The sequence below is a fragment of the Phyllobates terribilis genome, unplaced genomic scaffold (genome assembly GCF_046119375.1).
Source record: "Phyllobates terribilis strain yellow unplaced genomic scaffold, ASM4611937v1 Scaffold_9__5_contigs__length_417890890, whole genome shotgun sequence".
In the NCBI taxonomy this organism is placed as follows: domain Eukaryota; kingdom Metazoa; phylum Chordata; class Amphibia; order Anura; family Dendrobatidae; genus Phyllobates; species Phyllobates terribilis.
This window is the reverse complement of record NW_027362769.1, coordinates 70,055,811-70,083,451: the sequence shown is the minus strand read 5'-3', so window position 1 is coordinate 70,083,451 and position 27,641 is coordinate 70,055,811. Positions and strand designations below refer to the sequence as shown.

Genomic DNA, 27,641 nt, shown 5'->3' with positions numbered 1-27,641 from the left:
AACAACAAATGAAAACCTATAAACCCCCAAATCTCTACTGAGAAAGGAACAAACAAAAATTTACCTTGACTCACAAGAAAACAGCACTGTATAACTAGGTGTAATTATTTCATACCTTTCTTCTCCTCACACCCTGTGTCTGATTTCAAGGTATGGCTGCTGCTGTGCAGGGAGTCCTTAGAGTCTTCATTCTCATCCAGGATACCAGCAAAGCTGATCTTCCTTTCATACCGATGCCGATCCATCTCGGGATCCAGGCGTAGCCGGCAGGTCTCAAGATCCTTAATGTAGAAGACAAGAGATTTTAAGGTTCCCCTTTATATATGTTTAAAGCTTCTCTATTATGATGCTTCTTACAAGATTTCGATATGTGTTATATACTATTACATAACAATAAATATAAATAATATCAGGAACATCACGTTAGATTTTAATATTTTACTTACCACAAGAGGTTCAGCCCTAGGTCTTGGCAGACATGGGAAGGTTTCCCTTAAGAAAGTGGTGATTTCCAGGAGTAGTTGACATGCAGACATCTTCAGTGCAAAAGGACAGCCACATTTTGTTGGATTTACAGAACCTATGAATTAACGTTTTTGGTAAGATGAGCTTAGGATGCTCTGAAGTCAACTGTTACATACGTACCAGCTGATGACTGGCCTTTCTAGACAGTCAACACCAGAAACCAGTTATCATAGGTCAGAAATGGGTCTGAGTTACAGAAATAGATATTGAGCCCAAAAATTACTATCTATTTAGAGATAAAGAAGTTCCATATATAGTGAAACATGACAAAAAAAATAATAGTCTTCTAATGGGGTGATATTCTCAAAGAAGAGGGACAAAATACATAAGGGAATTAATAATTTGCTATAGAAAAATGTGCCCTATATGTGGGGGTCTGCAGACTTTTTTTCAAAGGTATTGTCCAGCTATAGTGTACAAGTCTGCAGTCACTCTCTGAGGATTCTCCAGTGTCAGTGTCCGGAGCGGGAGATCATGTGACCGCAAGTATGCAATTTGCATACTTCCAGTCACATTCCAACTAGAAGTGTCTGGCCTCGCTCAATACAGTTGTATTGAAAGACACCGCACATGTCTAGTTGGTACGTGATCACATGCATGCAAATCACATACTTGTTGTCACGTGACCACCGGACCTGGTGCCGGAACCAAAGACTCCTTACAGAGAGCAGTATGCAAAGAGTGACTGCAGACTTGTAGTCTAAGGCCGAACAACCCCTTTAAGGAGGCAGTCCTTTGGAGAAGTTTCACTATGAATGAAAAATGGTTGGCTTGGTAGCTCTTCAGTGAAACATACCTTTAAGAACAATGCACAAATTTGAAAGTAAAGGGTATAGAAGTAATTTTGAAAATCATCTATGAAATACGTTGTAACGTACTACAAAACCAATGATAACTGATCGCTGGTAAGTTGGATCCACATGCACCGTCAGTAGTTCCTGCCTGTCTTACCGGAAATAAATTAATAAAGAAAAAGGACTTGATTTAATGCCTCCATACGTTTCTACGTGGAATTCTTTTTCACGGAGGATTAAATCAGCATCTGCTTTTGTTGTTTGGAATTCAAAGGGGTCTCAAACTGAAGCAACACTATGCTTTAGCTGCAGACCAGACTCATGTCTGATTGCACATTTTGTAAATGTATATATGTAAAGAATGCAGACATGAGAAAGGAAATAGAAAAACAAAAGCCAACCTAAAAGCAGGGGAATTTGGAGTGAAATCAACATTTAAAAATAAAATTATGGGCCGGTGAGAGCAAAGAGTAATGGTTTTGCAAACATTGAACAGTTACTTATTTATTTGCTGTACATTATTCGATAGGCTTCAAGACATATCCCATACAATTATGGTGAGTATTTTTTCATGCGGTTTTACATGTATTCATGTCATATTTATACTGTTGCCATAATTGAACAGTTTTTCGGTTATGTCCTGAAACATAGCATAAAACATGTTGAGAAGCTGCTTAATTTACTGTATTGCCTTTGGCTATAAGAGATTCATGGGGTGATTTATGGGATTCAAGGAAAGTAGAAATGGTAAAGTGGTTGAATGGGAATCATGCCTACTCTACAGGGCATACCTCAAGAGGAACCAAGTTTATGTTTCATGCAGACAAGACATACAATGTAGGCCAATGATTCCCAAACCTTATACCATTTGGAAATCCCTAAAAATTGTTGCCATTCCTGAGGAAATCCTACTAGCACTCATACTTTAAAGGTTATTGTAGGAAGTGCAATCTATGATTTAACCCAGATTTAGTTACGGATCTGCCAAGCAGTTTTGAGAAGATTGAAAGTAGACTATACCTGTTGTAACACTGACACATCTTCTTGCTGCTGTGGTCTATAGAAACCATGACTCTATTTGAAAGGTATCCTAGGATTCTGGAGAACCTTGGTTTGGAAACTCTGATGTAGACTATAAATAAATTGTCTCGGCCCAGAATGCTTACATCCTATGGACGTAGAGGTTTCCAGTCTTTAATGTTCAATGCTACAGTAGCTCTTATATGTGCAGCAAGCAACCCCAAAAAGCAGAGCTCAATTTTTTAGCTTTATTAAGACGTCCGTTTTTCACATAAATGCGCTATCCATGCTTCTCCTCCTATATACAAATTCTACCAATATAGTAGGGGATCAAGCAAACGTGAATAGATACAATCAGTGTTTATTCCAAATTTGTTAAACATCTTCATCAGTGTATATTCCATAAGAAGATTAGGCAAAAGGTCTATCACACATGGGAGTTATTACGCATTTCGACCCTTTGAACTCCCTGGTTCTTAGTCATAACTAATTTTTCTCATCCTTTTTAAAACTTTACCAATATAAACAGTATCACGTGTCAGGCCATAATTATTATTGTTTAGGTTAAAGGGGTTGTCAATCTAAAACAAGTTATCAGCTATCCCCAGGACAGGTAATAACTTGTTGATTGGTGGGTATCCCACTGCTAGGACTGACACCAATTTTTATCATCGATGGGGAACTTTTATTGGAGTTACCACTGCTCTATTCATTCTCTGTGGAGCTACCTGAAAAATCCCCATAGGAAATTAATATAGTGCACTGCCACTTTATCCTAATGGGGATAAAAGTTCATCATTCTGCTGATCGGTGCGGATCTCAGCGGTCAGACCCCCAAGGATCAACAAGTTATCACCTATTCCGCGGAGAGATGATAACTTGTTTTAACCTGACAGCCCCCTTAGGACAAGCTTTTTTACCATTCTTTCTAATATATTTTGAGCTGCACAGCATGTTTCATTTTATACAGTATGTGCTGCTTTATAGGGACAAATAAGCAACCACGTGAATTTTGAAGCTTGGATGAGGACAAAAGGTTCAAGGATGTTTGGACCTATGCCAGGTCTCTAATGATTTGAAAATGAACTGAAATGCTCATCTGTCTTGAATGTTTTCTATAACCATAAATGCACCTCGTTTTCCTCCCAGATTTTATAGAAATTGAAAAATATTTATTGGATAAGTATAAAAAATATTTTTGGTCAAAAAGAGGGTCTTGTGGGAAACACAAGCCTTGCAGAAAGCCTGAAAGGAATCGCCAGATTTGGAAACTTCCTGCACATGCTTGAGGTCAAGGAGGTGGATCAGTCTGGGGGCAGCTTTCTTTCTAGAGCAAGACTTATGAAGAACTAAGTCCTGTGATTAGTGATGGGTGGATTGATCTGCGGGACTCTGGTCCATGAGCTAAAGACAACTGACCTGACTGATGTCCTGCAAACCGATCTGCCCATCTCTACTTGTGACAGATGAAGTATTCACAAGTGGCCAAGTAGTCATTTTCACATATGAACTGAGCTGGTGAGATCCTCATTAAAGAAAAAAGAAATGTGACTTTCTTGGTGATGGACCATTAAGTGAAAGCCGCCATGAAGTGATGATTGCATTTCTTAAAGTTATTTAATAAAAAACAGTTGTTTTTTTTACTTTTCTAATTGGTTGGATAAGCCAGCTTTTCAACATGTTGCAATAAAGAGCATGCAAATAGGAAATAATAACATGTAACCTGCATGCAATACTCTACAGAAAATCTTCTAGAGAAAAAAAGCAATATTAATGATTCAGAAAAATGCAACCAAATTGCATACCTCATTATCTCTTTGCATGTATTAATGCACTTAAAAATACAATTTAGGTCCAGGCTTGGCAACAAAACATCAAAAACATCTGTTGCCTCAACCTAGACAGTAGCAGATAATATATATTGCAGGACTGGTCTGGTTGCATATCTGACATATATTCTCACATAAACATAATAAACATAAAAAGCCATTACATGGACAACATAATGAGAATATAATGGTCACTTTAACTACAACAAAATGGCAAGGTTTTTCATTTGATATATATTTTAGAATTTAAAATGTTGTGAATTTTTGAATGATCCAGATGTTTGCTTTTAAATTTTGTTATCATCTTCTAGTATAGCATTTTATGAGTTTTTTTTGCTATTTGACTTATCAATGTTAAGTATTTCTTTGACAGATATTCTCAGAACACAGAAATCCACCCAAGTACCAGATATCTTCTAGTGAACTCAGCTTCTGACACAGTAATATGACCCAACAATAATTACCCCATTTAGAGGCAACTTTGTAGCCAATTATTTACTTATGGAGACGCAATATATTAAACCCTGTTGATTCTATTTGTATATAAAATTGTTAACATGCACTTGCTCCATATTGATAGGTGGGTGATGAGCCTTTATAATAACTTCCTTTGGTAGGCCATACGATTCGAGTCCAAAGCAACCGGAATACATGGTGCAAATCACAGAACACCAAACATGCTGCTACTGCTGTACCCCCTCTTTCTTGCAGCCATAGATCCTGAGAACAATGTTTGGACACCACATTTCAGCAGAGAAAATATTGTGAAATTAGAGCAAATAAAGTATCTTGATAGATAAGCCAAGTTTGTGTTTTGTGAGATAGCCATAGAAAGCTATTTAACATACAATGTTAATACTGCGGTCAATTTTCTAACTTTTAGTACAAGATTCAGAGATTCTGAATTTCTACCAGTAATATAAATTCAGACCAGAATGTTGTGCCTCCCATGTGGAATAGTGCTGGAATACTAGATGGACCAGTGATTGAGTGGGAGTTTTCTGCTATTTCCCAAGTGCGGAAAGGGAACAAGTGACGGAAAAAGCTTGGACTTGGCATGTGTCAGAACAGGAACTATGGGGAATCAGTGAGACTAAGTATCTGTTTTTTTTAACCCATATGAGCTGTTTAAAAATAATTTTTATCTGCTAGGCCAGTAAATGTATATAATATGAAAAAGCAACACATTATTTGAAGTGTTACTACAGGAATGATGAAAATTTGATAAAACGTCTGGTTCATACTTATTCATTTTAGGATTGTTTTTTTCTCATTTGAAAGCCAATAAACAAATTATTTTGTCAGTTAAAGTAAGCACAAACCTTGTGTTGTAACATTGCATAAGCTTTTTATTACTTCAGTGTAGAAATCAATGCTAACTAGAAAATGGTGACATTCAGCACATTTTCTAGTCAGATACGTTGACCTGTTAGCACACATATGGCCAAGGTATTATGCATATTATTATATATATATATTTTTTGTTGTATTTTTATGCTCATGTTTCTTCATTATTATTATTATTTTGCTTTTTTTCATGATAACATTTTTTGATCAAGAAGATTAAAATTTTGAAACATAATTCCTTGGAGATATATGGAGACAGACTGCACAGAAAAAAAAGAGCCTTGAAGACGTATAACATAGTATTTTCCACAGAGCAATAAGGCACACAGTATAGACCCATCTGGACACAAACAGATGCTGCACTTCAGGTTAGGGGAATGCAGAAGCTATGGATAATTTACATTGCAATCTTTATTCCATTTTGTTTGAGAAATAAAGATCACAGAAACATTGTAGAGCAATTGTTATATAGCTTTCCAATATAATTTTTGGGGGCAAACTCTTCTTTAAAATTAGCCACTGCTTTTTGCCTAGAGATTGTTGGGTAAAAAAAAAAATTGGCACTATAGCCTACTAAATTGTAAAAAGTTATGATTAAGACCATTGTTTTTTAAGCTCATGTACAATGGTAACATCATGATCTATTATTTTTGTCTTCTATAAAACCCAACAATTTCCAGTTGCTTTTCTAGATTATACATGAAAAATCAGCATAGATAGATAAAAAGAGTTTAGAAAACTTTACCTCAGTATGATATCCAAGGATAAACTTTGGGGCCGCCTCTATTACTCTGTCTACCAAAGGCACGTGCAAAAAGTTCTGTGCATACAGCCTGTGTGTAGGATTGCCACCTGCATCTTGGTCACTCATTCCAATCTAGCCATTCCAGGGCCTTTATACTAGGTCAAGAGTCCCTGGCGCTCATTAGCCTTTTCTTAAATACTTCCTGACCCAGCATAAAAAAACATGGATGGCTGATCTGATGTGAGATGCAAGGAACAGGTGATAAACCTGTCTAAAATATCCAAGCAAGAATTATCAAGAGAAAAAAAGAAAATAGAGTGCTCCTAAAGCAGAGTTCCTTACAAGCGGGGTTTCTTGTAGTAAAGGGATTCTCCTTACTGTCATCTAAAAAGTCTTCTTCCTCATCCTCTTTCCTCAGCCTTCTCTTGGTTTCTTCATCATAGATAAGTCCCAGCAGATTGGCGGGACTTTCACTCTCACTGTGACATATCTCATTAAGGCGGGCACCTATCACCTGAAAAATGATTAATTATCGTCTAGTAATTATAAAAAAATAAAATCCCTAATTGTAGAATATAAGCAACCAAAGTCATGTAACATGGTAACTCATACAATATGGTGGCATGAATACTACTTGCTTCTAATTATTATTTTACCCTTTATTCACATAGATGTTATGCAAACCTACGGCTAAGTGACCCTGACCCTGTTTAATTATATAGTAAAGCATGTGTTAACTTACCAGAGATTGAACTGTCTGGATAGAAAAAATACCAACTTACATCTCCCCATTGGTAGAAGAGCTTGGCTGCATTCCATTGCAGCTTCTGGTTTCGTTTATTGCCCACAATAGGGGAACGCCCTCGTGAAAGGCCTTTTTTGGCAATGTTCACATGATGTCCTTTCATCCATTCTGGCCAATTTCCCCGATTACATCGGTGTACAAAGCGGGCACATTCCAGAAATAGAGCTGCCCTGGCCACAACAGGAGCTTCCTACCACAGGCAGAAGAACATTAAGAGAATATCAAAGCTGTTAAAACAAGCATAAGTTGTAGGATATAAAGCTATAGGTATTGTAAATGTAATCAGCATTCAGAAAAAGTCTAAATAGCGCATGGTTCTCATTATAAATCACAGAATAATGGCTGCACTGGTATTCTTTTGCAGTTTCATAAACTGTTGTTTCGTGTATGTCAATTAACAAGTCCCACAGTTGCAGTAATATTGCAGTCAATTGCTGTTTGGACTTGTCATAATAAAGTTACCTACCTTTTAGGAAGTGGGAAATAAGTTTTAGGAAGTGGGAAATAAGTGGATGTCTATGACTTTGTAGAATAGTGAACAGCCCGTGAATAGGAAATCCTACTTGAAACTAGAAGAAACATTTCTAAGTACAATGCCTCTAAGGTCTATTTCTTCTTGATGTTCATTTCCAATTTAGTGATGGAAGGAACTTCACGTAAGTTACAATTTTGTGGATAGTGAAAGTCTAGTGAAAGCCTCAGAGTTGAATTCTTAAGGAGGACCTATCATCTCCCGGAAAAGTAAATTAATATATATGCTTACAACAATTTATATTAATATCATATTTATATATCGCTTAGTGATCCACCTTTTTCCTGTTCCCTTTCCTAACCTTTTTTCCTTATTTTCCTTGTCTCCCCCTTTTTTTCCCCTCTTACCTCTCTGCCCACTTCCACTTATATATAAAACTGTTGTTGAAGAATCTCAATAAAAATAACTTGCCAATTAACAAGAGACCAAAATATAAAGCCTCTCTATAATATGTATCATTAGAGAAAGTAAAATAATCAAGTATAATTTCATAATAACAGCTTTAGCACTTTAAAAAAGGGATAGGAAGCCAGCTGAAGTCGGGCACTTTGTTGATTTACTATCTTGACAGCCTTCTTGCTACTGAGCTAAAGGTTACCATTGTGTGAGGGAGACCGGGAGTGTGCAGCGGTCTCTTACTTCATTCTGAATCTTATCATAATGTGGCAATGTAAGATGGATTCCTGTGTATTATAGAGCAGCGGGAGAAGGAGGAGGCTAGAAACTGCAACAGAGGAAAATCCTGCCTTTCACAGCCTAGTGTGGCTGACTGCCTGTGCAAAATATGCAGTGTGAGACTCAGGTCAAGACAGTCAGCTGATTTATTCTCCTGCAAATGAACCTTTTACAAGCAGCACTGTCCTCCTACCTTATCTACGCTGCATAATAGACAGAGACATCTTTCTACACAGAGGACATTATACAGTCTGAAGTTCAGGATCCTGGCTGGAGGTGAGGTACACTTTCACTTGATTTTCACAGATTCACTGCCATTTGGGGTGGTTTAGTGAATTAAATCACCATGCCTGTTATTCTCTTTTGGTGAATATATGAGTAAAATAAAATTTCTCCCATTGTATTCTATATACCGGTGAGGCTACAAAATGGCAAAACAGGCCAAATTCTCTCAATCACATTCTCGCTCCTCACAAAAGAGAATCTCACGAGATTTTGCACTCGCTCTTGTAGTCTCTGTAATACTGAGACAAATCTTCTAATTTGTTAATGATACGTCCTTGAGAAAAGTATCATAATTTAATCTACTGTCACTTTTATGTTTTTCCTATAACTGATAGGTGGTCCTCTTTAAGCTGCTAAAACATAAGATGTACATGCTTAGAATCCGCTGATTTTGTCAGGGCTGGCCTGGCGCCTAATGTCCATGGGGTCTCCCAACACTCCCCTGATGTCAGATGTCAATAGAGAAAAGGATCAGGCAGTTGCGTTTCAACTACTCAATTTTTTTGTTCTCAGGGAGAACAAAGTTTCTAGCAGTGGCTTTACTCCCCTTTCCTAGTGAGAACACATGCACTCTGAGCCAAACATCCATGTGTATATAAGTGAAGATCGGGAGAGATAACTCAATGGGCATTCAGCCAAAATCAATATTGCCAGCCTCCCCTAATGTTTAGTTTTTTTGCATCTAGTTCTAAAGTATAGTTTAGTACATGAGAGCAGCAGAGAGTTAGTGCTGGACAGACTGTATTACAGGTGGCGTACTGCTGCTCTCCTTTGCTCTGGAAGGAAGGGACAGAGTTCTTAGCGTGGCCTCATGAGACAAATCTTGATTAATGAGAACACGCTGAGATAGATTGCAGCTATGACCTTCTCTGTGGGTGTTTTGTCTTTTCCCCTCTATGATGCTGACATGTTTTGATTGGCCAGCGTCATAGAGGAGAAAAAGAAAATGCCCACAGAGAAGTCCTGTTGTATAAGTATAGTTAGTTAAAGTTGGTTAAAGGGAAAACTTTATTACTCGGGCAGGACATAACTTTAGAACAGAGGTTCACAGAGAAAAAATTAAATTTTTCTAGAATCATTAGAGCTGAGGAAATTGGGGGAGGTACTCGGATTAAATTAAAACATCCAAATGAATGGTCCTCTTTAAAGCATATCAGTTACAGGTCTTTCTGTTTATACGCCAAAGTTATACTCCATATGAATGTAATTCAGTCATCGGTGACGTGAACTGTGAATCTAAGAAAAAAAAAACATCCTGCCTCCTTGCAATGGCCTATTTATGTTTTATCTTACCTGGTGGTTGAAGAAGAGACAAGGAAAAGGTGAAGATATGAGATAATGGATAGAGATGGAATCACAGGACACAGAAACAAATCACAAATGGAGAGGAATGAACCAGACGATGGAAAGCTGAAAATAACCACAAATTGCAAGTCAATGATGAAAAAAGTTTGCCAAACATCTATTTAAAAAATGGAGGGTTGCATAATTTAAGAACCAATATTCAAAGTAGGTTAAGAGGACAGAAACAAGGATACATTTCATGTACATTCTATTTTGCATATAATTCTAATATATATTAATAATGGTCCTTTTTTGCTCCCCAGCCTTGTTCCCCTGCTATTTCACCAAATGTCCATTTGGCTGTTAATCCTCTTATCATTTACTATTATTTAATGCTAACTTTATTTAAACATATTATTAACATGACCTGTATTTCCCTTGTACATTGGACTTGTTACATATAACATATATGTTGCATAAAACGGACAACAGAAGAATTAAGAGTATTTCATACTAATTATAACCAGACCTTGGTGGTACTAGGAAATAGAGGCGTTAATTCTAGCTTTGGTGGTCTTGTGTGCCTCTTTCCTTTGTGTTTTAGGGTAGAAGAGGAAACAAGTCACTGCTAACTTCTTCCTGCTCGGGTCTACTTGACTGACAGGTATCTCCCTGTGTGTGCATAGAGAGAGAACTGTCAATCATACAGAACCAGGCAGGGAGAGCTGCCCCATTGACTTTTCATCTTGGTCACTTCACTCCCAGCTTCATGTTCAGAGTAAAAAATGGATATTTGTAATAAGGTGGCCTGTGTCTGATTCATGCTGCCCACGGTTCTGGCAGCATGAATCACAAGGCAGGTTCCCTTTAATAGTGGTCTAGGGTAAAGTGCTATTTATCACTTTGCTATTTACATCTTCCTCTTCCAAGTTACTTACCTATTTATTAACCAGAGAGTAAATCACAACCATACCATCATCAGGATGTATAGGTGGCAGTAGTGCCATTTAGGTTAGAATTTAAAAAAAATTGTACTCTATACTTTAGCTGGTCTGGTGGTTAACTTCCTTTCCCAAGCATCAGTGACGTGCCCTATCGAGAAGCTCAACTGATGTGCACATTACATTCAAATTCCGCCCTGCACTGATCATACAAATCATTGGGAAGAGGAGGAAAAACTCGATGACTATGAATAGCTGCACACACCAAATTTATATTCCTCTTATCTCCGGCCCTGATCATAGAGATCACTACCAGTGAATAGGAAGGGGAACTGTACAGCTAAGAACAGCTGCACAGTTCTCACAATAATTAGGCAGAGCATTTTATGAGTGCTTTGTCTGACCATTAAGAAACCAGTCATGGAGTCTCATCCTGCCAAGCCTCCCTGACTGTGGACTATAATATATAAGGACTTTTCAGCAAGATTTTTTTTCTTGCTAGAAGTGTGCACTATAGTTGAAAATAAATGGTATGTGTAAATATGGCTAAATAGTTTACATCACACAACACCAAAGTATACAGGATGCAATTGTTTTTTTCAAATTTGAAGAATTACCGAAATTAACAGAAAATAGAAAGCAAGTACATTAAGAAGCAAAAGGGAGATCTCATTCAAAGTTTAGGGAGAAAATAGTTACCGCTTAAGTTTATATATGTCAAGGAACCGGAACCACTGATCTGTAAAATCAAGGTTCAGAGACTTAGATTCTTGCTTACCAAATCTAAAGCTGCAGCCAAAATAGAGGCGTCAGGTATAGTTCCTGGTTCACAGCAGTTAAGCAAGAACTGGAACCGTTTCATCCCTTGTCTTATTGCTCCCAAGTTGACCACATTTTTGCCTTTCCCAGATTCCTGATTGGTGGCACCATGGTCATCAAAGCTGTGACATCCTGAAGAAGGCAAAGGTAGGAAGAAAGAGGGGGAAGAGCACAAGATCTCACAAATAAAAGAGCCATTTGAGAACTCCATTACATTAGATTACCCCAGCGCTCTATTCTAATGTGTGGTCTGAAGCTAAGCGAACATGGTGGTATCACCCACAACACCCAGCGTATTATGGTGACATGTACAGACAATGATCTTTCAAGGTATTCCACACACCTCTGTATTAGATTTATATTTCTTTTCACAAGTAAATGGAAATATGGAAACAAGTCAGATAATTATCAGCTCTGTATAATTCTGCTAGGATAATAATACCATGAAATCATCACTAGTAAGAGAAAATAATCAACATAATTGTTGTATATCTAGATCAGAGTGTGGAATATCTTAAGTAAATTAATACATTATTCTAATGTCAGTTTGGCTTAAAATGAAACACATGTAATTAACTCATGTTCCTGATTTATGTTCACTAGCGAAGAATAGTGCTGGGTTTAGCTTATCTGCTCATCAACAATATTATTTTAAAATATTCATCTTGACTAAATGAACACTTTTTATGTAAGAGTCTTTGACTAGCTAATGGATTACATCTTTGCAGAAAAATAGCAGATGGAGACTACAGGAATAAAATATGTAACGCTAAATTGTATTTCAAAATACATATATTAAAAAGTGTTAATAACCAGACTAAGTATTGCCACAATTTCTGGCTTACATCCATATGATTCATAATAATATATTCTAAAAATACTGTTAATATAAAATAGGATGTTGATCTATTTAATAATTTATGTCTTTGACTTGACCACTTAAAACATGGCACTTCTGGTGGGTGGTGCACAAGTAGGATCCAATCCAATCAAGATATACGAAAACATGGCACTCGGGTATCATAAATAATGGTGACATCTTATTTGTAGTATTATCCAGACTTCTTTGTGTCTGGATAATACTACATATAAAATTTCACCATTATTTATCACACCCGAGTGCCAAGTTTTTGACTTGACCACTGTCTATGTGCACTATTATGGGATCCCCTATGAGCCATAACAAAGCAACTAAGTACAAGCAGTTTCAGTTCTGCTAGACTCGGCCCATCCATGCCAGCCATCATTGGCCATTCAATGATTTAAATGACCAATATGTGATATTACAATACCCTTTCGGGGGCCTCAGGGAAAATAAAGCTCAAAGTCCTCATACCAGGAATTCACTAGTAGAAATAGCACCTGACAACCGGAAGCTCATTTACAGATTTTGTATCTGGATACAGAGATTTAGGATTTAGTTACGCACCTGATCAGCTTCTTCTAAGCTGAAGCACATTTGTATGTCAGGATTTTCCACTGGTCTACTGAATAAACAATTATACTTAGAACCATTGTTCATAGTTATGGGCATATAAAAATCTGATTAAGTATTTTCATAGGGTGGTCCTGCTTTCAATGGAAGGGTATGCTATTACTATTCTTATCACAGATTGTTCACACACTTAAAGGGCCAGTCTCATGTTATTATATTGCTTTAGTTAGACAGCATAAAAATAAGCAAATTTACAATTAACTAGTTTTCATTCTCCTACTGTGAAAGCTTTTATCTTACATAGTGTACAGCTTGATTCCAAAAAGCTTGGCCACCAGAGACTGGTCGAATGTGCGCAGTAGTTAGAGTTGAGAGAGGAGTTAACTCCTAACATCCCAGTCAGCTCTCTCCAGCCCATTGAGTTCTATACAGCAGTTAGCTGCTCATCTCCCTCCCTCTCAGATCCTGAGCTGTTATCAGTCCTGTAAAATCACTAGCCCCCCACCATTGGCAGCTTCCAGAGCAGTTCTCCTAATCACTCCTCTCACTTTCCTGATCCCTGTGCTTGTTTAAAGGCCTTATTATCTCTATATGTATATATAGTGATAACAGTGTACTCAGAACAAACACTGATAGACCAAGTATGCTTGTAGCAGGATAGAGCTCTTAGATCAGAACTGTCACTCAAGGAGGAGCAGCTGCTCCCCAAGCAGCAATGAAGTAAAGAGATTGCATAGATCTGAGCTGCTCAAGAGACAATTTGAGAATACCCTGAGTCCTGTAACTCAAGGGATAGTTGTGCAATCTTCATTACTAGTAAATGCATTTTCTACACATTCTGAGAATATAGAATCTACCTTAATACAGAAAAAAGTGAGACTACAGTCTTACTACCCTCTAACACACCTGTTAGTTGATTGATTCAATAATGAGGTCTTTTTTACAATGCACACATAACCCAACAATATTGAAAATGACAATAGCAATGAAGATATCATATATTGCGGTTGTCTTAACAATGCATTGGAATCAGCTGGTCCATCTTATTACTTGAGGCTTAGATTGCATTTTACTCCTTATATCTTTTGCACAAATATTGGTCTGATGGAAAAAATGACTAATAGAATAAATGTCCAGCAGATTGCAACACTTCACACAGCACAGCACCACAAGAGCAGAGAGACAGAGATGGAATGCAGCCAAAGGCATTGTCCTGAGGTCAGCTCCATCACAACCGTCGTCTGCCAAAATGAAAATCTTTATAGCTTATGACAATGACAACAAGGGCAGTATACCCAGTACTGACTCTACAATGGATGAAGATAGTCATTTTATCTTACCATGTGTAATAATTAAACAGGGTACACAGCAGACTGCTGAGATCTTATCCTCTAAGCAAGCTATATTTTTCAATGTTAATGGCAAATATGAATTAAACTACTGCCACCCAACACCACTAGTTGGTATTGAAAACATTCATACATAGATATATGCTTTGATAAGTCCTGTATAACTGTACATTTCAATTAAACTTTAATAGTGCTGATGCAAAAAGGACAGTGTCTTATTTGAAAATGGTTATGCAAATGCTGATCATGCAAACACAGAAGAAAATAGATAATTGAAACAAGGTATCTGGGTGGGATTTTCATCTCATTAAATGTTTTGAAGTATTAACAAAAATATACTTCTAGAAAATAGAAAACTAAAAAATACTATGGATTGTGAGTCCATACCGCATGGAACTGATCTAATAATGTCATTTTGGGAACATGGGACCCCAAATTTTTAATAAAAAAAGGTGCGTTTGGTTCAAAGGAAGCATGCTGTGATATGGGAAGAGGATATGTGATGGAAGGTCATACCTACATGCTCATTGGTAAAAATCCAATTGTGATTTCTAAGGATATTTCATGCTGGATCACAGTGAAGGCAGTCATTTTGAAGGATATGATAAATATTTGATATTTGTATAGACGTTAGAGTATTCAAGTGGGTAATCCTCCTAAGCTGTCCATATGGGCATGTAGGTCATAGAAAGTTGAATAAAAGGATACCTTAATATCTGAAATCCGTTGTTTTTATTCCAGAGTAATTCATGTTTTTCTTATATGTAAATGAGCTGTTAAGATCTGTTGGCCGAACATAGATCTCCCTGATAATCTGCCTCCAGAGCTTATTTTAAATGAAAGGGGAAGTTACCAGTGTGAGACATGTACAGTGGCATGTAAAAGTTTGGGCACCCCTGGTCAAAATTACTGTTATGGTGAAAAGTTAAGCAAGTTGAAGATGAAATGATCTTTAAAAGGCCTAAAGTTAAAGATGACACATATCCTTTGTATTCTAGGCAAAAATATATATATATATTTTCATATTTTACATTTTAAAAATTACATAAAGAAAAATGCGCTGATGCAAACGTTTGGGCACCCTGCATGGTTAGTACCTAGTAGCACCCCCTTTTGAAAGTATCACATCTTGTAAATGCTTTTTGTTGCCAGCCAAGAGTCTTTCAATTCTTGTTTCAGGGATTTTCATCTATTCTGCCTTGGAAAATTCTTCCAGTTCTGTGAGATTCCTGGGTCATCTTGCATGTACTGCTATTTTGAGGTCTAGCCACAGATTTTCAATGATGTTCAGATCAGAGGACTGTGAGGGCCATTGTAAAACTTTCAGCTTGCACCTTTTGAGGTAGTCTATTGTGGATTTTGATGTGTGTTTAGGATCATTATCCATTTGTAGAAGCCATCCTCTTTTCAACTTCAGCTTTATTTACAGATGGTGTTAGGTGTGCATCAAGAATTTGTTGAAATTTCATTGAATCCATTCTTCCCTCTACCCATGAAATGTTCCCCGTGCCATTGGCTGCAACACAACCCTGCATGATTGATCCACTCTCAGGCTTAATGGTTGGTGAGATGTTCTTTTCCTGAAATTCTGTGCCCTTTTATCTCCAAACACCTTTAATCATTGTGGCCAAAGAGTTCTATTTTAACCTCATCAATCCACAGGACTTGTTTCCAAAATGCATCAGGCTTGTTTACATGTTCTTTTGCATACTTTTGGAGCTGAATTTTATAGTGACAACGCAGGAGAGGTTTTCTTCTTATGACTCTTCCATGAAGGCCATATTTGTGCAGGTGTCCCTGAACAGTAGAACAATGTACCACAATTCCAGAGTCTAATAAATCTTTCTGAAGGTCTTCTAGCAATCCAACAAGCAGCTCATACTGAAATTTTGTTTTGTCTTCCAGACCTTATCTTGGCCTCCACTGTTACTGTTAACTGCCATTTCTTAATTACATTTCAAACAGAGGAAAGGACAACTTGAAAATGCTTAACAATCTTCTAATAGTCTTCTCCTGCTTTGTGGGTTCCATCATTTTCATTTTCAGAGTGTTCAGCAGCTGCTTAGTAGAACCCATGACTACTGTTTTTTGGCACAAGGTTAGAGGAGGCTGGTTTTTATAAAGCTGGGAAATTTACATCACCTGACCTTTCCTAATTATGACAGTGACCAAGCCATAACCCTAACAAACTAATTAAGGTCTGAAACCTTGGTCAAAGTTATCTGAGAACACACATCTCTCTTTCCCGCTATGCTGTTCTTGTAAATAGCATGTTTTAATTTTTTCTATTTCCTAATAAACTTTGCAAAGTTTCAAGAAGCTTGATCACCATTTTTTTCTTTGTACAAACTTCCAAGGGCGCCCATACTTTTGCATAGGCCTATTTTCCTTTTTGTAATTTTAAAAATGTATAATATGAAAAAAATATATATATATTTTTTCCTAAAATGCAAAGGAAATGTGTCATCTTTAACTTTAGGCCTTTTACAGATCATTTCATCTTCAACTTGCTTAACATTAATTTTGACCAGGGGTGCCCAAACTTTTACATGCTACTGTAGATCCTGAGAGCAGACTGTCAATCATTACATGTCTTACACTGGTAACAACCCATTTTATTTAAAATAAGCTCTTGGGGAACATTCTCAGGGAGATCTATGTCCAGCCTATAGATCTTAACAGCTCATTTACTGTACATATAGTAAAAAGTGGATTACCCTTGAATAAGACATTGGATTTCAGATATCAAGATATCATTTTATTCAGCTTCCTATGACTTACATTCCCATATAGATGGCTTATTGGGTTGATCCTATTGACAGATTCCCTTTAAGGTTCTGTGCCTCCTATCCAATATTTTTGGGCAATGCAACTGCACTATTAAGGGTGAACAAGTCTGATACTGTTATGGGGCATTTGGCTGGCACCATTATTAGGCAATTTGATGGCATTTTTAAGGAAGCATGTGGCTAGGAATGGTAACGTGCATGTGACTAGCCCTTTTATTTGGGTAAATGAGGCATGTGATTGGCATTGGGTATACTGCAGTTGATACTTTCAGGAGGCTTTGCTATAGAGGCAATAATTGTGACTAATACTTTGCATATATGTGCATGAGCATGCCCCAGTGTCTCTTCCTTTCTTGACAACAGCCATCATATCTCTTTGTATATAGATGTGCTTATGTGCTAACTGGGAATTAGTGACACCAGTGCACTCTATCAGTGACGTCACAAATTTTTCATGAGTTCATGAAACGGTCAACAAAATGACCACCTACACTATAAGAAGGCAAATAGAGATGCTTTCCAAACAAAGCATCTATGTTACTTTTAAGTTTTATTAGTAAATGAAGAGTTAGGGAAATAAAGAAAAGAATAAGGAGAGATGTAAAGAATGGATAAGTCACTGTTGAATTAGATAGGAATATTATGAGAAGTAGGAATTGTTATGGGTTTTGTTTTGCTAAGGAAGGAGGTTGCAGTGAACAGTTTAGAAATCCATTGCAAGTCACCTCAGCAGCAAAAGTGTTAAAAATCAATGAAAGAAGGTAAAATAATTGTAAAGGAACAGAAAAAGAGAACCCTGATATCTAACCATCTTTTTCTTCTGTGTGATGAAGCCTGGATGTATTCCTTCTGCTTGAGCGCCATTTACCAAGACGCTTGAAAAAATTCTCTTCTTCGTCTCTGCCGCCATCCATCCCTGATCCTGGACCAGCTTCTGACAACTTTACAGCGCTTGTAAATTTCACCTTCATCAATGAGAAATATGAGAATTTCTGTGTGATCATGTGAACAGAGAAATAACAGTTAAAGTGCTTAAAGTTTTTGTGTGTTCTACACAGGACTGCATACAACACAAGTAAACACAGAAAACATATACTATCAACATAGATCCCATTGTAAATGTGCACAATTACGGGTCCATCTATTTCTATTCACTCAATGGGGCAGTTAAATATTGGGTTCTCATTGTGTTCCTGACAGCATTCACATCACAAGACAGATTTAATTGTACATTTTCCATATTTGGTTATTTGCAATAAATAAATAAAAACAACAAAAACAGCATAATACAGAACATTTTAATGGGCTGACCAGACTGCCAAAAATGAAACAGAACAAGTGGCTGTAAACTGGTAAAATACTCTCTTTACTATTATAATAAAATACTATTTTATTTTGTATTACCAGGATTTCAGACCATGACATTTTTGATGTTGATGCTGTGAACAGATCAGAGAACTGACGTTGACTAGAATAGCTTTGTCTGCTTTTATCAGTAAAGCATCATCAGGGATGCCGATCAGTAAAAAAATAACAGTAGTCTTGTCTCTCTAGGCTCAAAGGGGTTATCCAGGACGATTTACATTTTTAACTACAGGCAGGTAGTTGCTCCTGTCACAGACCGTTCTTGCCAGAGATTACGCAGCTTTCATTGACGTCACATGGACAGAGCAATGACTTGTCTTCCGCTCTGGTGACAGGCTGTGACTGCCAATGTCATGCTGATTGACACCCGGCTCCCCACTGCTTAATTGTCGAGCCGTCCACAGAGCAGCCCAGAAGAAGCGCTGCTCTGTTGACGTGGAGCAGCTGAATCATTGGTAGGAGCAGTTGGTGACCGCTCTGACCCGGCACTGGGTAAAACAGGCAGGGAGTTTCCTCTGTTAGCAACTACCTGCCTATTCGTTTTTAGCCCCATAGTAAAAAAAATAGTCCTGGACAACCCCTTTAAAGGGTTGATTAAGGGTAGGGTTTAAAGGTAAAACTGTTTGCAGCAAGACAACTCCAATTGTATATGTTACATTTCACGTTGAACAGCTACATCAGTGACTTTTCAGAAATGTTGAGTTGTTACCCATTGCATCCAGTGAAATCACTGTCTTATTTTATGATCTGCTTTGAAAAAATAAAATCAGAATTTTCATAGATTATGATACTTTGGGAAAAACACCTTCAGGTCTGGATTGCATTTGTTTTTCATACTATAGACTATGTTCAGACAAGCATGTTTTACTCTAAGTGGATTCTGTGTGCATATGGCCAATGTTAGTCTATGTCCTAGTTCACAAAAACATTTGAATATATTCACAGCATGCATTTATTTCATCGACTTTTCAGATGAGACTAAGCTTTCGATTTCAATGGTTATTTAATAAAAAAATGGATGCCATACTGACCAACGTTCCATATGGCATCCGTTTTTAACAGATCCATTGCAACGATTACATAGACATCTGAATTGCACTTTTTATCATTTTAGCTGTGGATGTAAAAGATGGATGTCATACGGATGTCAAAAACGGAAAGACGATGCACCATACATTGTCCTTTTTTTCTAGACAGGAAACAGATGATTTTTCATATGCTTGTCTGAACTCAGCTTTATAGTGTTCCTATAGGCTGCGACTTTTCTGTTACAATAAGTCTCTGTGTAACCCTAGCCTAGACTTCAGCAAAAATAATTAGTCGATAAAAAATTCAATGATGATGAAACAAGAAGCCAGGCTGTGATTGAAAGCGACAATTATACACGTATTTACAGAGCACAAAGATGTGAATGTTTTCATTCTAATAAACGGGTGACAGTTCCGCTATTATTGCGCAGTATTTAATATCACATGTAATCATTCTCTCATGCTGTTTACAGCTCATTTAAAAGGAATCTTTAAGCACGATTTCACCTCACCCCCAACTATTTACAGTTGAAACCAGAAGTTTACATCCACTATATAAGAAGACACATATGCATGTTTTTCTCAATATCTGACATGAAATCAGAATAAACCTTTCCCGTTTTAGGTCAATTAGGATTACCATCATTTTTAATATTTGCCAAATGCCAGAAAAATGAGAGAGAGAGAATGTTTTAAGGCATTTTTATTACTTACTGCAAAGTCAAAAGTTTACATACATTTCATTAGTATTTGGTACCATTGCCCTTAAACTAAATGACTTGGGTCAAACGTTTGGGATATCCTTCCACAAGTTTCTCAAAATAGTTGGTCGAAATTTGGGCCCATTCCTCCTGACAAAACTGGTGTAACTGATCCAGGTTGGTAGGTCGCCTTGCTCGCACCTGCCTTTTCAGCTTTGCTCATAAATTTTCAATAGGATTGAGATCAGGGCTTTGTGATGTCCACTCCAAAACATTGACATTGTTATCCTTAAGCCACTTTGTTATCATTTTGGCAGTATGCTTCGGGTCATTGTCCATTTGGAAGACCCATTTCCGCCCAAGCTTTAACTTCCTGGCTGATGTCTTGAGATGTTGCTTCAGTATTGCCACATAATCTTCTTTTCTCATGATGACATCTATTTTGTGAAGTGCACCAGTACCTCCTGCAGCTAAACAACCCCACAACATGATGCTGCCACCCCCGTGTTTCACAGTTGGGAAGGTGTTCTTAGGCTTCCAAGCTTCTCCATTTTAACTCCAAATGTAACAATGGTCATTATGCCCAAACAGTTCATCTTTAGTTTCATCAGACCACAGGAAATATCTCCAAAAATTAAGGTCTTTATTCCAGTGTGCATTTGCAAACATTAATCTTGCTTTTTTATGTTTCTTTTGGAGTAATAGCTTCGTCATGGCAGAGTGGCCTTTCAGCCCATGTTGATACAGTACTCGTTTCACTGTGGATATTGACACGATCTTACCAGCTTCCGCCATCATCTTCACAAGGTCTTTTGCTTTTGTCCTTGGGTTGATATGCACATGTCGGACCAAAGCACGTTCATCTCTGGGTCACAGTACCTGTCTCTTTCCTGAGCGGTATGATGGCTGGATATTCCCATCTTGTTTGTACTTGCATCTAATTGTTTGTACAGATGAACGAGGCACCTTCAGGTATCATGAAATTGTACCCAAGGATGAGCCAGACTTTTGCAAGTCCACAATTCTCTTCCTGATATTTTGGCTGATTTCTTAGACTTTCCCCTGATACTACACAAAGAAGCAGTGTGTTTCATGTGTGCATTAACATATATACACAGGTGTGTCTCTAATTAACTCAGATGTGCATCATATGGGCAGTCCAGAATTATTTAAAGGCACAGTAATCTTAGTGTATGTAAACCTTTGACTTTGCAGTAAGTAATAAAAATGCCTTAATACATTCTCTCTCTCTCATTATTTTGGCATTTGGCAAATATTAAAAATTATGGTAATCCTAATTGACCTAAAACAGGAAAGGTTTATTCTGATTTCATGACAGATATTGAGAAAAACATGCATATGTGTCTTTTTACATAGTGTATGTAAACTTCTGGTTTCAAAAGTATATATGCATGTAGCTCTTTCAAAGACAAGTCCAGCGATAACTTTACATGGCCAGTGTGTTACTCCATTACAGAGAAATCACCGTTTGAATTGTGTAGGATTTCAGCTCTCTTGTAGCTGCTTGGATCACAGGGTTTTTATATCAAAACATCATAAGGTTATTGTCCAACATAAACTTTACAGCTCCAAATCGAAAACAGCTTTTCTCCAGTACAAAAGATTAACATGCACAGTCCTTTTTTCAGGCACAATGACACCAAGTAAATGTAGCAGCCTCACCAATCTCGGTATTCCAGGCAGTAGCAGCTTAAGCAGTTTAAATGTGTTCATCAGACAAACACCTCTATGATCAGTTCCAGCACAACTCTACACTAGTGAGCTAATCCAGCTGCTGTTATTATGCCTGTACGACTTGGGTTGGATTATGGGAACAACTCTTTTCTCCCAGACTCTTTTGGTTGCTCCTAAATCCTGGACCCAAAATCCAGTCAAATTAACGCTCTCAGTAACCTAGTATATCTGGTACATATTTTACATTACTGAGGCCAACCACCAAGGTGGCACATATCTGCCATCCTCCTTCTGCTTGACAGATGACTACTTTGCCTGAAGTCACACAGCATGGAGGCATTCAGTCAAGCATGAGGAGGTGGCGCTGGGCGGAGAATAGAGCTAGAATGACAGAGGCTTCAGATCTACAATAGCTCTTAAGCCTCATTTGCATATCAATTCAAATGTTGATTTCTCAGTAAAGAAGGAACAGACTGGCCATGTAAAGGTATTGCTGGACTTGTCTTTGAAAGGGCTACATGCACATATAAATAGTTGGGGTGGTGAAATTGATGACAGATCCCTTTAAATAAGGGAAAGATGACATTCTAAGACATTGCATTGTACAGTTAATTACATTATTTCCATTAGTCAATCGCTGCAAATAAAAAAATGTACTGTTTGCTGTGCTAGCTACTGTATTTATTTTGATTTACCTTTTTATCTGTCTCCCCCATCTCCTGTGCTGGCAAACTCTTCCTATTGCCAGTGGCATGCTATGCAAATGAGAAGGAGGAGACAGGTTCAGAAGGCATTCTAGTAATCTTATGAAAAAAAGACCAACCATGTCAGCCTCCCTCCCCAAACCCCCAAATTATCCAGTTTCTTTTACTTTATGTTTGGGACACAGTGCGGGTGGAACCAGTAATGGATTTTCTCCATGTTGAGTGGTTTGTGTTTAACAGAAACCAAGCATGATACCAAATTCCTAGGCATAAATGTCAAAACGTTTCAAGTAGATTGGCATTTGCATTGGAAATAATCTTCATATATATTCTGTAGGTTAATTTTAAGAGCTTAAAAGGGTCAAAGCCACAAATACAGCTAAATTAATGTATACTCAGCCTTTTACTCCCTTCCCTTCTATTCCAGCACAGCTTTATAGATCCTCCCCACTGGTCTTCTTTTTACCTTGGCAGCAGAAGAGACATTTCATATACCACACATGACCACTGCAGCCAATCATGTGGGGTATACAGGAATTGACTGCTGCAGCCAAAGGAAATAGAAGACCAGAAAGGAGTATTGGAACACAAAGCTGGATTGGTAGGGAGTAGTGTTGAGTGAATTTGTTCGGCATTTCAAATTCGGGTTCGTGTTCAGGGTTACGGCTTTTTCGCGCCAAAAAATCGGCTCCGCCCATGATCATCCCCGATTTGCCATGCTGTCACACAGATAACATCCTGAACACGAACCGGAATTTGAAATGCCGAACAAATTCGCTCAACACTAGTAGGGAGTAAAATAGGTAAAAGTTGAGCAAAATGTCTCATTTTGACAATATTGGCCAATGTTTGGAAATCATATATGAGCGATCATTTGATGGCAGATTGTTTTGTGCTAAAAATGTCATGACAATTTTTTAGTGGTTTACAACTGGAAATACTAGTATATGGCAGGATCGGCTGAATTCATTTGTTCATATACCAGTTTGTACTGGCCCACTGAATATTTTTTTACTTCTCCCAACATGTAACATCCCCAAAAAAAACTAAAAATGTAAAAATTGTTTAAAATGTAAATAAAAAATAAAAATAAAAATTCAACTCACACCTTTGTTCCCATTGCATAAATAAAAATATCATCATATGTATTACCACATCCAGAAAAGTTAGATCATTCAAAATATACAATTATTTACTTCTTATGGTGAACGGCATAATCGCCAGCATTGCAGCCAGAACCTCGGCTTCTCAAAAAATAAAAAGCAACAAAGGGAACAAAAGTAGTCAAAATTTGCATGTACCCTAAAATGATACCCAGAAAATCCACCAATTTATTTATACATGTTGATTGGCTGCATTCTGACTGATCAGAGTTTTTTCTGTATAACCAGGTTAGCTAGACCCAGCACAGCCTTAACAGTACCAATAGTCGCTGAAAACGTGCTGCCCCAGTTACAGTGGAAAATATAATGTGATGATATACACTGCCCAGAATAAATGAGTACACCCCTTTGAAAAGTAAGATTGTAATCAATATCTCACTGAACACAAAAACAATTTCCAAAATTTTGACAAGACTGAGCTTCATATAGAACAATTTTTTTTACCCATAACATGAAAGTAAGGTAATAATATAACTTTCATTACAAAATCTTCAGTTTTATTCAAATTAGTTAATGCAAAAATGAATACACCCCACATCAAAAACTACTACAGCTCGTATTTTGTATGACCTACATAATTTTTAAGGACAGCACCAAGTCTTATAGGCATGGAATGAACAAGTTATTGTCAAATCGAAACATCTATCTTTTACCATTCTTCAAGAATGACCTTTTGTAGAGCCTTGATGCTGGATGAAGAGTAATGGTCAACTTGTCTCTTCAGAATTCCCCATAGGTGTTCGATTGGGATCAGATGAGGAGACACACTTGGCCACTGAATTACTTTCACCCTGTTCTTCTTCAGAAATGTAACAGTGGCCTTAGATGTGTGTTTTGGATCATTGTCATAATAGAAAAGTGCACGTCTGCCAAAGTCATGGAGTGATGGTAGCATTTTTTCTTTTACTATTGAGCAGTACATCTGTGAATTCATGATACCATCAATGAAATATATCTCCCAACACCAGCAGCACTCATGCAGCCCCACATAAGTAATTTTGCATCAACTAATTTGCATAAAACTGAAGATTTTGAAATAAAAGTCATATTATTAACTTTACTTTCATGTTATGGGTTAAAAAATGTCCTATGAAACCAAGTCTTGTCAAAAGTTTGTTCTTGTGTTCAGTGAGATATTGATTAAAATCTTATTTTTCAAAGGGGGTGTACTTATTTATGCTGAGCACTGTATATCCAAAATAATAGAGTTCTCCAACGACCTTTTCTAAGTCTTAAAATGACAGCCTATAGAAATAGAAACATAATAGAAAACAAATAAATACATAAATACAAATAAAGTAAACCCACAAAATAAAATGCGCCATCACCCCCTTTCATTCGCTTGTCATGCCACTAGTCCTGATCGAATAACCTAACCAGGACATGTATAACAAAAATTTATGGTAGTTAATGATGAATCCAAATGGAAAGGTTTTTTTTAGGATATCACTAATATTTTCAGAAAAAAATAACTAAAATGTAAAAAAAGTTAATTTGTTTACTCTATTTTATTACAAGCCAAATAATTCTGAAAAGTGAAAATTATCCCTCTAAAAATAGTAAATCATATAATTGGAAAGGCAATATAGTACATTGGTCTTCTAGCTAACCTTGGTATAAGTCAATTTATGATCAATTCTTTTTTTAAATATTTAGTAGCATAAAGTTGGAATACACAGGAATTATTCTATTTAGCAAATATGATATCATTTTCATTAGTTTAAAAAAAAAATACCTTAGAGCTCTGTCTGATGAATGACAAACGGTCCACCGAGCTGATGTCCAGAAGATCTTCAACATTATCCGTGAGCCCAGAGAGGGATGAACGTTTCAACCAATTGCCTGTGACAGCAAATAAGAAGGACAAGACTAATATTTGTAAAGACTAGTATGGAGAAGTATGATGAGCTTTACCAGAACTATTTCGGAATGAAACATTCAATTTTATTAATATGTTAAAATTGTTTTCTTTGAATATTATACGTTATCATCACACACCTAAAGGAAGCTTTAGTTTTTTTCGTAGTGATATCCGACGTGATCTGGATCTTGATCGCTTCTCATTGGTGTTGCCAGAATGAGCTGTGGTGCACTCTGAGGTGTCAGGCTCTGACTGACTACTAGTGTCACTTGCAGCACTTTGTGATTTGAACACCTTACGCCAAAAATCTTTACGGCCTAATCCTGCACCTTGCATTTGCTCGTCACTGCGAGACAGATCAGGGTGAATATTCAAATTATCTGCATTGCTGTGAGACAGAAAGACAAAGCAAAAGAAAAATAATTATGTTCCAGAGAAGAGATAGACATTGGTCTAATTACACCATCTGCCACAAATAACATTAAAAATAAATCAATGCATTAAGTTAAAAGCTCACAGGAAAGAAAAGGTATTAAATAGTGTCATTCTTCTAGATTCAAACCCTTGATTTTGTGTTCTGTGGTCGTTGTCTCTTTCTGCTGAGCCACAACTGATACACCTTTTATTTTGGGTGTTTTAGTTCAGTTGGTTTCTGTTGGTTTTTGGTAACAGGTGTTTTTCATTTACTCTGTTTGTCTGTCCTATCACCTTTCGGGTGCAGCTTTAAATACATTCACCTACTGGTGTTTCCAGCTGGTGATAGACTTTGTCGGATCATTCACTTTGCTGTAGTTTGTGTTAGTTGCAGTTTTCTTTGTGTGTGAATCCTTTTCTCCTTAGGTAACAGCAACTCTAGTGATCCTAGGAGCTGCTAAGGACATTCAGGGTAAGCCGCCATCTAGTGGGGGCACCATTACGTTATCTTAGAGTGCCAACCTCTGTGGTCAGGCAGGGACAGATCAGGGTCAGAGAAGGGCTTTTCCTAGTATAAACAGGGACCTATCAGGTTCAGGTTTTTGTCTTCCTGGTTTGTACGTTACCCGTGTGAATGTTCTTTGGCAGTCATAACAAATAGCTACAGTAATCAGGTAGGTCCATTGCGATGGTGTCAAGGTAAGTGTGTTGGGTAGCAATTGGTATACAATTTTTAAATCTGAATCATGAAGAAGAGTCATATCAAGAGATGAGAATATAAACTGCCAGTGGAAAGGGTCCGTGAAATCAAACTTTAGCCCAAGCAGAGGAAGAGTGTGAAAATGACTACCCATTTGGCTGCTTTTTTATATTTCTGTTTGTCTATGTAGGAGAGCAGTGTGAGAATCTGATGTATTCACTGAGGTTATTATCCCTGTTTTTGGGTCTATGGGAACGTTTCATTAAAGCTTTGAAAGTGGTGTAAAATGCTTTGAAAAGTCACAATAGCTGTGCTAAACCTTTGAGATTTTTAGTGTTTTCCGCTGGTATAAAGGAGCTCCACTAAAATGTGTTGAGCTGGGGAGGTGCTGGTGCGGGAAGGGGCATGTCTACACCAGCCTATTAAATCCAGCAAAAGTGACAGCGCTTTTACGCCAGAAATACAGAAGTACGTATGGGTACAAATTAAGTATATGTTGCAGACAATTTTGCACCAAAAACCTGTCTCTTGGCAGATAAAATGATGCTTAAAATATATGCTTTTTTGCTGTGTTTTTCCCCCCAATTCATTTAAATGGGTGAAAAACGCTGAAAGAATTGACATGCTGCAGATTTGAAACTACTTGAAATGTGCAAGGAAAAAATCTACAACATGTCGATAAGATTTCAGGAATGTATTTTACTTTGCTGGTAAAGTAAAATGTTGCGATTTGCATATTTCCAGTCACATTCCAACTAGACTGTGTCCAGCCTCGCTCAATACACTTGCATTGAGTGAGGCTGCACCCATCTGGATGGCTCGTGATGGCATGAATG

General features: G+C 37.3%; 1 protein-coding gene across 23 annotated transcripts in view; it reads right to left on the bottom strand.

Moving 5' to 3' along the window:
• The window catches only part of UNC80 (unc-80 homolog, NALCN channel complex subunit), a 222,737-nt gene that overhangs the window by 134,399 nt on the left and 60,697 nt on the right, over positions 1–27,641 (bottom strand). For 14 of the 23 annotated variants that reach the window (XM_073646576.1, XM_073646580.1, XM_073646583.1 and 11 more), the window contains 9 exons: positions 25,829–26,079; positions 25,566–25,672; positions 22,659–22,718; positions 17,983–18,166; positions 11,561–11,733; positions 7,043–7,255; positions 6,603–6,774; positions 447–580; positions 116–281 (listed from right to left, as the gene is read on the bottom strand). In XM_073646576.1, coding sequence (XP_073502677.1) covers positions 116–281; positions 447–580; positions 6,603–6,774; positions 7,043–7,255; positions 11,561–11,733; positions 17,983–18,166; positions 22,659–22,718; positions 25,566–25,672; positions 25,829–26,079 — 1,460 coding nt within the window. The remainder of the gene's footprint in view (positions 1–115; positions 282–446; positions 581–6,602; positions 6,775–7,042; positions 7,256–11,560; positions 11,734–17,982; positions 18,167–22,658; positions 22,719–25,565; positions 25,673–25,828; positions 26,080–27,641) is intronic. The other 9 variants (XM_073646588.1, XM_073646600.1, XM_073646589.1 and 6 more) reach the window with 7 other exon arrangements.